General features: G+C 37.2%; 1 protein-coding gene across 1 annotated transcript; it reads left to right on the top strand.

The window, feature by feature from the left end:
- Positions 1–3,780: 3,780 nt before the first annotated feature.
- hao2 (hydroxyacid oxidase 2 (long chain)) lies at positions 3,781–9,985 on the top strand. Its single transcript, XM_038721196.1, has 8 exons — positions 3,781–3,920; positions 4,218–4,370; positions 5,873–6,024; positions 6,746–7,029; positions 7,762–7,980; positions 8,720–8,878; positions 9,314–9,383; positions 9,505–9,985. The coding sequence occupies exons 1-8, from the start codon at positions 3,880–3,882 to the stop codon at positions 9,558–9,560; spliced, it is 1,134 nt and encodes a 377-aa protein (XP_038577124.1). The 5' UTR covers positions 3,781–3,879; the 3' UTR covers positions 9,561–9,985.
- The last annotated feature ends 591 nt before the right edge of the window (positions 9,986–10,576 follow it).

The following is a 10,576-nucleotide window of genomic DNA, read 5'->3' as shown; positions in this document are numbered from 1 at the left end:
GTTTGCCTTTTACCCAAATGTAGACACCCACTGTTTTTCTACCAGATAAATTAATAATAGCGTCATGGTAAGGAGCAGCACTCCTTACCAGTAAATCGTAAGCAGGCTTGTGTGACAAAAAACAAATAATCTATTTAACAGGAGTTGCTTAAATCTCCACCTTGTTTAGCACGGCACACTAAATACCAAACACCAGGTATTCTAGAAATTCACCTGGACAATGTCCTCTCAGCAGCCATTCAGTGGGGTCTAAATGGCCGATACCTTTCACAGCTTACACAGGACAGAGGCTCACATTCACACACACATCCACACTGAAAAAAAAAACTACAATAAATACTAAAATAATATTCCAGTAAGAAAAATAATACCCCAAAGCAGTACTGCCTATAGTGGTAAAATCAATATCAGAAAAACTGTAGTAATTTTATATTTCATTAATTTAAAGTGAGACACAACATAACGCTTTTCCACTAAATATTATCACAGAAAATATGAAAGTATAAATGTTATTTAAAGGAACAAGTAGAGATAGCTCCATTAAACATCTGTAAAGCAGGTAAACATAAGCAGTCCTTCATTTAATGTGCTTGTGTCAGTCCGGCACACTACACACTCAAACTTACAAACTTACGCCTGTAACAATAACTGAACACAATGTTACACTACACACTGTACATACCTGCTCCTGGTCGAATGTGTATGAGGTCATATTTAAATCCTCAATATTCACTGTTTTTTTTAATTTGCTTTAGATGAATTTTAAATAAATAGTAAATAAGCCTCATGTTAGATCTGGAAATAGTTAATAAAGTAACTTAATAATATATCTGTCTTTAAGAATGGACTTTCATTCAGTATTGCACTGCCCTCAAGTGTTCACGGATGAAAGTTTATCCTGTAGTGTTTTTTTACTAGAAAGATTTTACATGATGACTACTACGCATACTAAAAGGATGTTTTTTTCATTATATGAAGAAACGTTAAATTTAGGAGTGGTTAATAAAGTACACACTACAACTGTGTCCATATTTCTCCGCCGCATCACTGTTAGTAGTTGTTGTAACACTACAAGTAATATTTTCAGTAAAAGAGTAAACATAATAACTATAATAATATTAATAATAACATTTATTTATATAGCACCTGATTAATAAGTGCTTTACACAAGGCAGCCATAAGGAAATGAAATAAAAAGTGTTTTTAGATCAAAAAGTTAGTTTCTAGTAGTAGTAGTAGTAGTAGTATTGTCAGTAAAGTAATGATAACGTCTGTGCTTTCTGTTTTGGTTGTGGACTGTTCACAGGTTATGAGTCTGTCAGGAGAGTGGAAGTTCTGCTAAGAGATAATGAGTACTTGCAATCGGTGAGTAAATGTTCACACATCGGACTGTCTTTATGCTCAGAAAGAAAAGGGTCTTTTTGACTGATGAATAACTTAAATTACAGATTAATTTAAAAAAATGTTATTGATTAATTTTCTGTCTGAAAAAATGAACTAATCATTTCAGTACTACTGGTTATAAATTACCTTATTACCTTGGTACCTTGGCAAGCCTATTTTAATACATTAGCTCAGTCTGTTCTTGAAGTATTTTGAGTTAGTTTGGACTTTTGATGTAGGCTTTATGATGTGTTATGATATTGTGATTTATTTTATTGATATTTATGATTTTTTCTAACTTCTAACTGGGTTTTAGGAAAAGTGAACAAATTACATGTACTTTATCAAACATAGATGTTTTAGTGTGCTGTAAATGGGCACTGTTATTCATGAGGAGCTGCTCTCTTGAAAACATTTAAACTAATTTTGGACTGTGATAAGACCCAGGAACTTCTGAGAAAACAAACACATATGGTATTTGATCTTAGGAGAAACATTGCACTTACTCTGAATTATGTTCCCTACTTTATGTGGCAGCAGTGGCTTTCCAAATTTGCAGGTGCAATGAGATCTGTTGAGGTCCTGTTAGTACAAAATTTAGTTTCTTCTTCTGTCAAAACTGAATACCATGGAAATGAATAGTACACAGGGTAGTACTGAGATAGTGTGAATTTGGGCCTTGAAAATTGAATTTCTTTAACATTAGGCATTTATGCTAAAATGAGTGATTTGGCATTTAAACATCACGTTTGGAAACTAAAAGAGTAAACAAAAAAAGTAAAACAAAAATGTAAAAGTGAACTTAAAAGAATTTTACACATCTGCTAAAATGTGCCATAAACCCAGAGAAACATACTTACTTAACTGGTCATTTAAATTGCGTCTTCTCATGAACACAGCCCAACACTGCATTGAGTAACTTTACTAACAGTCCAGGTCAGTGAGTTTCCCCAGCCCTTCGTTCATTTCCGTCAATAGCCCTAGCTAATATAGTGGTTAATATGCTATGCTAACTATGAGAACTTCAACCAAAAAGCTGTCTTCCACCACTGAAATGTTGCGTTTCCCACCTGCAAATATATGGCTTTAATCATCTCTGTGAGTTAGAGGTTGCTTTCTAACAAGATCATACAAGTCTATTATACACTTAACAAACCCTATCCTCTAAGTCCCAATGACAAACTGTAAAATGATCTATTAATGTGTTTTCCATGTGTGATTAATTTAACTTTTCTGTTCTATTTTGTCTTTTTTTCTTTCATTTCATTTTCCAGTTTCAACTACTCAGTGGTACAACTACTCAGCAATACTACAATATTTATTAATTATTCTTGTCCATTTTTCCAGGCCTCCTAGTGTGTGTAATTTTAAATTAGATAAATGTAAACTGCACCCCAAGTCCCCAAATTACCTCAAAAAACATCTGTGTCCTCAAAACTTCAGTTGAGGATATTATTTTAATTAAGTATATGTGCTTGATTATTGTAGTGAAGTAATATTTTTATTTACTTGTACTGTATTTAATTTCCCTTTTATGCTAATGTATACTTCTTCTGTACTTCACTGCATATCACATGAAACTTGTACTTTTGAATCCAAACATTTATTTGATAGATATAGTTACTACTTTATTTATAAACAACTTTCTACATGTACAATACGATGCCTTGTAATTGTAATGGAGTATTTTTACATTGTGGCATTGCACCGTTTACTTCAGTCAGGATCTGGAAACTTCTCCCAGGTCTAGGTAGTTCTGACTAAATGTTCTCCAGCTGATGTGTGAAAGCAGCCATTTCAACATCTACATAAGACAAAGTGTAGTTAACTTTTTATTTACTCCTCAATGAAATTTTCTATTTTAAATTGTTACTGCTATGAAGATTACCAAAAGAAGAGTTTCCCATGTCAACAGCAGTATCCCCTGATGGTGTATGTTGTATGCATGTAGGCCTGTGTACACAGCGCGTGAATGTGTATGTCCATGTGTACAACTATGTGCCATCTGGACCACAGAGCACTGTGTCAGACGCCTCTTGTCCTCACTATAGTTGGAGTCACCATCAGCACATTTCCAGCTTGTGTAAACACAATAACAGCAAGGGTCGTCCTCAGGTCACATTCACATGATTCTGACTGACACAAAAGCAACACTGTGGACACATGGATTCATCTCTGTTTAAAACCAAACAGGAAAAAAAACAGTAAAAAGTAAAACAGTAATTTTACTTGCTCAGGTGTCAAAGCTTGACTGGTGACTTGTTGACTACGTGATTGCACTACATGTGCTGATGCGAGGGCAGTTTCAGTTTAAATAGTGATGTTGCAACTCATGGACACTGTGTCATGTGAGAGTGAGGGATTTTGTTTATGAAAGATCAGTCACTTGCGGTAAGTCTCGAAGCTGTAAGTTCTTGCATATAGAGTAGTTGTTTTTTTTCCATTTTGAAGTTGAAGTGTGTGTTTGCTGTTGGTGCCTGCAGCTATTTGTCTCACATGCAAAGCAGCAAATCCAGTTTCCAGATGACACAGGAAGGGTAAAAATATTAGAAGTGACTGGTTGCGGTTACGACTGGAAATAAATAAGTAATTATGTTTAACAGTCAGGCAGTGTTTAGCATTGAAAGATATTTTGAATGCTGAAGTTCAATATTTTCAGTGAGTTATTATTCATACAGTCTGTGCATATGGTGAAACAACTTATCTTGAAATATGTTTTATCGATGAATCTATAAGAAGTAAGAATTTATATCGGTAGTTGATTATCTCTTTCCTTTTCTTCGTTTATTTTGTTGTACATACTGATATCATTAAGTGTCTCTGTTCCCACACAGAGAGGGAGGTCGCTGTGCAGAGATGGCTATGGTATGCCTTACGGACTTTGAGGAGTATGCTAAGGAGCATCTCTCAAAGGCCACCTGGGATTATTATGCAGCTGGAGCAGACGAATGCTGCACAAGGGACGACAATCTACTGGCTTACAAAAGGTACAACAGGAAAAATAATTTTTACCCAGACATTCAACATCATCACAAATACAGTAAGCGTCTCAATACTGTTTTAATATTTAAAGACATTTTTTAGTTTTAACTGTACCAGACATGACAGCACAAAGAGTAAACATTGTTTTAATGGCATCTATGACTACAGACATGCAGTCAACAGTGCAAACCCACCTAAACTCAAGTTTCTGTATGAATGTGTCGAATAACATACGAATTCACCATTGGAGCTGACATAACTTTTGTTTTAATAGTTTTAATCCTGAAACAAAAGATCATGTGAGGACACAGCCTGTTAAAATGCCATAAATTAAAGTTTTTGTGGACTTTCTACTGCTGTAACTGATTTCTCTATATTCAGCACAGTATGTGTGGTTGTGATGCTTTATAATCATTAACAGGCAGTTACATTTTACCCAGTGCTGATGCTGCACTGTTCCTCCAACCCCTGTAGTGAATAAGGAACTGTTTTGAAAGTTGCATTGCCACTGAGACAAAGACACAGGGTCATGATTTTTTCAGAACGTCTTCTTCATGCATTCCTTTCAGCTTTCCTAATGTCTTCATAAAGACTTATAGGCTTCTTTTCCTCACTGTGATGATTCTTGACATACTGTATGTTTTAGCTATAGCAAACCTGTTACTAGGGATTTGTTTGCTGGTGCATTTGGGGTGAGGTAAAAACATTTCCCCAGCAGGAATAAAGTTGGAGCTGTGTCTTGGAAAGATGATCTTAAATAATAGCTTTGACAAAAGAGAATCCCAGAGAGTTCTGTCTCTTCTTATTCAAAAAATATGTCTTGTCCAGCAAAAACAGCATGTTGTCATCAAAATGTGGCTCCAAATGAGGAAAAGGACACGGAAAACAAATATTTACAGAGTTATACATTTTTAAGTGGAAAAATATTAGATAAAAGTTTTTAGTGATAGTATTTCAAATTAAATCATATTTGGCATGCTGTCATGACACAGGGACAGACTACTTTAATAAGATGTACTAGATGTGCCTTTTAAACCATTTTCTAACAATACAATTTTAAATAAAGCTCCTGTTAAGGTTGAGCAATGACCATGCATACTGTGAAACTATATAAATTTGTCCACTCTCAGATAGTTTGTCATGTAGTTAATACTGTTGCAGCTACCAATTTAATGTCTGTATTATACTGTGTGACATATCCGACCATTTCAGGCAAATGTTTCAAATCAATAATTATTAAATTGTATAATTAAAATTATACAATTTTTGCATCAATGGGAGAGAGCATGTGGCTTTGTTGGGAATTACTTGGGTGGATTAGGTTAAAAAAAAACATCCACGTCTATACAAAATGATGACTTATCGTGCCTTCCCAGCAATTGCAACATTGCAGTTCACATTTTATTAGTTGTGATTGACCCTAGTGCCCTCACCTACCTCAACCCCATCCCCTCCACCGTTACATTTGGTGTAATTGTTTACATGCTCATCTGTACTTCACACTCAGGATTCGTCTGAGGCCTCGTATCCTGCGTGATGTGTCAGTGAGCGACACACGGACCACAGTACAGGGGACAGAAATCAGCTTTCCAGTTGGTATCGCACCTACTGCATTTCACTGCCTAGCCTGGCATGAAGGAGAGATGGCCACAGCTCGGGGTGAGGAATCTGTGTGTGTGTGTGTGTGTGTGTGTGTGTGTGTGTGTGAGAGAGAGAGAGAGTGTGTGTGGGAGTGTGTGTCAGCATTTCAGCAGAACTCACACTTGGTGCAAGTGAAGTGTAGGAGAAAACTATAAACATAATTCAGAATGCCTTTCTGTTAGCTCATATGCTTTGTTATGGAATTGATGACTTTGGTGTTTAAACTTCATTTGAAGAGTTATAGGCTCCTGCATTGGTTTGGGAAAAAGTATAAGCCTTTGGCTTATAAAACCCTTATTAAACCCTTGCTCAAATGTGGCTATTCAGAACTGATGATCAGACCTTTTCAAGTGTCTGCAAAGTTTGTATTTTGGAGACACATGTTTTTGTCCAATAATAATGTTAGTATACATTTTCAACACTAGATGGGAGCGTGAGATTATGATTATCCTGTGCTGCAAGGCTGGTTCTGTGTTGGTATTTTCTCTTTTATCTGTACAAGCAATAAGGCATACAATAACCCCATGAATCTCTCCTAAAGCTAATTTAATTCTCAACTAATAACTGGACTGAACTTTGGTGGAGCCGTGTGATAAGTAGACAATTACTGTTGCTACACTTCTGGAGGTCTGAAGCCCTAGTACCCAGAAAGTATGTAGCTTACTCTGTGACGTTGATCTACTATATATATTGGATCTTTAATCACCACAGTAATCATTTCTCAACTTTCGCCTCACAGCCACAGAGGCGCTCAACACCTGCTACATCACCAGCACTTACTCCACCTGCTCAGTGGAGGAGATTGCGGCAGCAGCACCAAACGGGTACCGCTGGTTCCAGCTGTATGTGTACCGGGACCGGAAGCTGTCTGAACAGATTGTGCACCGTGTAGAGGGGCTCGGCTATAAGGCCCTGGTACTAACAGTTGACGTCCCCTACACCGGAAAGCGCCGCAACGACATCCGCAACCAGTTCAAGCTGCCACCACACCTCAAGGTCAAGAACTTTGATGGAGTATTCCAGGTAATAAATATTCAATGTACAAGTTAAGACATAGCAGAAAAAGTTAAATGAGATAAGACAAAGATAAGACTGAACAAGGTCAAATAACAAAGAATAGACAAAACAAAACAGAGGTCAATCAAGAACAGACAAGACTGCTTAATTCATTACTTTACCTACAATGTTACTGTTTTACTGTTACTGTACTGTGCTGTGACAAGATGTAAAGGATGATTTATACACATTTTGCTGCCATATAATTGCATTTCAAGATTGTTCCCTCCACTCAAAAGTGTTCTTTTTCTTATGTTCATGTCCCCTGAAATGTCAGATCTTGACTTTACTGACACTAGAATCTGTTTCTGACTGAGGCTCAGACATGGCTGAATCTCTCTAATGTTTTCTCTAATGCAAGCCACTTCAACTTCAGGTATAATTATTGCTCATCTACTGTAAGTAACTTGGCACTTAACAGCTAATTGCATCAGAAGCAGAAGCAGAATCCACATACCACATCTGAGCATGTAGCTTGAGACAGTTTAATTCATATCATGAATTATTTGTGAATCAGAACTTACTTGTGTGAAGTCACATATACAAAATATCCATGTACCAGCAGTGTCAAAGTTACCCCTTAACAATAGTTTACCAGTGTCATCGGTAAAAGTACAAGCAGCAGCAGTCCAGAGTACATATGTATATCAAGCAGACACTTAACAGCAGTTATACTTTTTCCACATGCACTATAATCAGGAGACAGCAGCCACAGACAACTACGGGATGCCAGCCAACTCCTTGGACCCCTCCATCAGCTGGAAAGATGTGTACTGGCTGCAGTCCATCACCCGCCTGCCTGTAATTATCAAGGGGATCCTGACCAAGGAGGATGCTGAGCTGGCCGTGGAGCATGGCGTCCAGGGCATCATTGTGTCAAACCATGGGGGACGACAGCTGGACGGAGGCCCAGCTTCGGTACTTACTGACTTACTGCTTCTTAAATCATGTTAAAAATTTTGTTTCTAATGGCATGTTTATAGAAGTACATGAAAGTGAATACCCATGGCAGATGACAACAGCAATAACACAGCCCAGTTAAATGATTAGAAAAAGTAGAGGTAAGTTGGTCAGGTAATAGTTTTAATCAACACAGAAGGGAGCACCCAGAGCAGAAGCAGCAGCAGTGGTGTGGCTTCTGCTACTGCTGCAGAGTAGTAGTAGTAACTCTCCCTTAATAGTAGTAAGTGTAGTATCAGGACTAGTGCAAGTGATGGGAGTACTATAGTAGATAGAAGACTTTTATATTTATTTTCCTTATACTGTGAAATACCTAGAAGCACAAGTCATTTTTTTTACACATTACTGTAAACAAATAAGTTATAATGTGTTACTTAGTGAGCTTCAGAGGTACCGGTAGGCAATTTTGTTACTTTTTGACAGAGCCAGGTTAACTATTACTAATACTAGTATTTGACAAGAATAAACCTGAGTTGTAGATCCTATGAGCTTGTTACGGTGTTGAGTTATCCACAGTTTTCCTCAAAGAAATCAAACTTAAAGAAGAAAACCCCAGCCGGTTGTTTGGTAACATCAGTACTTTGGTAATCCTCTTTCAAAATACCTGGGTGAAATGTTGCTCACTCTGTGGTACACAGAGTGCACTCTGCTATAAAGTATGTTGTCCTTGTTATGTCTTCACCTCTGTTACTTACAGATTGATGCACTGTCAGAGATTGTGGACACAGTGCAGGGCAGAATCGAGGTCTATCTGGACGGAGGAATCAGGACAGGAAGTGATGTATTGAAATCGCTGGCCTTGGGAGCCAAGTGTGTTTTCATTGGCCGCCCAGCAGTGTGGGGCCTTGCATACAAGGTATAAACCGCAACAGTCATCACTGTGTGATACTGCGTGTGTGTCTGTTTAGCTTCTAACCCACATGTACAGGCTCCACATACTAAGCTTGATTTGCCTTGACATCTGAAGTTTATTCTTGAAAGTCATTGACATTGTTGGAGCACCTTGGCTGACATTAAAAACTAAACTATTCTTGATTTAAAAGGTTAAGTTATTGTTTGCATTGTAAAGCTGTTATGCTCTGATCTCAATGAAAGTCAAGATTCTGACAGCTTTTGAATAGATCTGTATCTATCAAAAGAAATTTAAAAGAAAGTTTTTCAGTAGAAAAGAACAATCACATCTTTATAACTAAAGCTGATGTGTGCTGATGTTGATTTTATTGATACATAATAGGATTGCAGATTGTATTTTCTCTTTTAAAGTTATTATGGGTCTTGCATGATCTTTCAGGGTGAGGAAGGAGTGAGGGAAGTACTGCAAATCTTAAATGATGAGTTCCGTTTGTCCATGGCTTTATCAGGTGAGAGATGGGAGGTCAAGTGATAAGTGTAACCATGTTAATATCTTTGTGCCAAAATAAGTACAGCAATATCCCATCTTTACTAAAACAACAGTAACAGTTTTATATTCATCTGATCCAGGTTGCAGGAACGTGGCAGAAATCAACAGGAACCTCATTCAGTTCTCTAAACTCTAACAGATCAGCAGAGGGCAGCACTGAGGGCAATCCACTGAACAAGAATCACTACTGAACCAAAACCAACAGTTATGAACCAGAGCCTGAGATGCCATCATGACAAAGAAACTGAAAGAAAGTGGAAACATGAAACATGCAAGCAGCTTCCATAATTTGACAATGACTCATCTAATATCTAATATGTATTAATACAAAAGTGTACAAAGTGAGGCAGTGTCTGGGGAAGGCTGAGTGTCAGCGGCAGATTTTTGGCAAGTGAATAATGAAAGAGTTTTTCCTTTAAATTGGAGGGGACAGAGGCACTATTTCATGAAATCAACAAAGTTATTTTGGTTTTATTGTGACAAATGCAAGCGTTAATGACATACACAACAGTTTGAGGTTCTTGTGGTTGAATAAACACCAGCTGAGGTGATGAAGATCTCTTTACTCTTTTCCGGATCTGTTATTAGTAGGTGATAACAGTTTGTCTTTTGTTGTTGTTCCCCAACTGTGTAACCGAGGAGATTTACATGCACAACCATTCTGTTCTAATGCAAGGAAGATTCAGGTGCAGTAGTCTGTTTGAGAGAAGTATGGGTGTCAAATCAAAATCCACTCTATTCTGTGTTTTAAATTTCTAATTAAACCAATATATTATAGTCTGATCATGCCAAGGAACAGGACAGAAAAAACTAACCTCAGTGATTGTATGTGGTTTCACAGTTGTCAGATCCCCACTATCATCTAGAAACTACAGTCAACTATAAACACCCACTTTGAAAGGTCAAGAAACTATTTGTCTGTTGTCTTTGCATAGGACTTTTTGAGTATGTTAAATGTTTTCAACGATCATCTAGCAAAAGAAAAGAGAATACCATACAATGTGAGACAAAACATTTCTCCATTTGGGTTAAGACGTTCGTCCTAATCTACATAGATAATGAAAGACCTGCTAGTGTGCATACATGCTATAACAGCTTGTGAAACATTATGCTTATTTCACAAACAGTACACAAGTGTGACACATTTGGGGA

Source organism: Micropterus salmoides, unplaced genomic scaffold, assembly GCF_014851395.1.
Source record: "Micropterus salmoides isolate LMB-PRFRI ecotype aquatic unplaced genomic scaffold, ASM1485139v1 Ms_hic_scaffold_15, whole genome shotgun sequence".
NCBI lineage: Eukaryota > Metazoa > Chordata > Actinopteri > Centrarchiformes > Centrarchidae > Micropterus > Micropterus salmoides.
The sequence above is the reverse complement of the archived record's forward strand: the minus strand, read 5'-3'. Positions and strand labels throughout refer to the sequence as shown.

Bases quoted from the DNA above. Each gene is read 5' to 3' on its own strand.
- hao2 (XM_038721196.1), top strand. From the start codon at position 3,880: ATGCAAAGCAGCAAATCCAGTTTCCAGATGACACAGGAAGG. The intron at 3,921-4,217 runs GTAAAAATATTA...GTTCCCACACAG, and splicing joins TTCCAGATGACACAGGAAGG to AGAGGGAGGTCGCTGTGCAG. The intron at 7,981-8,719 runs GTACTTACTGAC...TGTTACTTACAG, and splicing joins TGGACGGAGGCCCAGCTTCG to ATTGATGCACTGTCAGAGAT.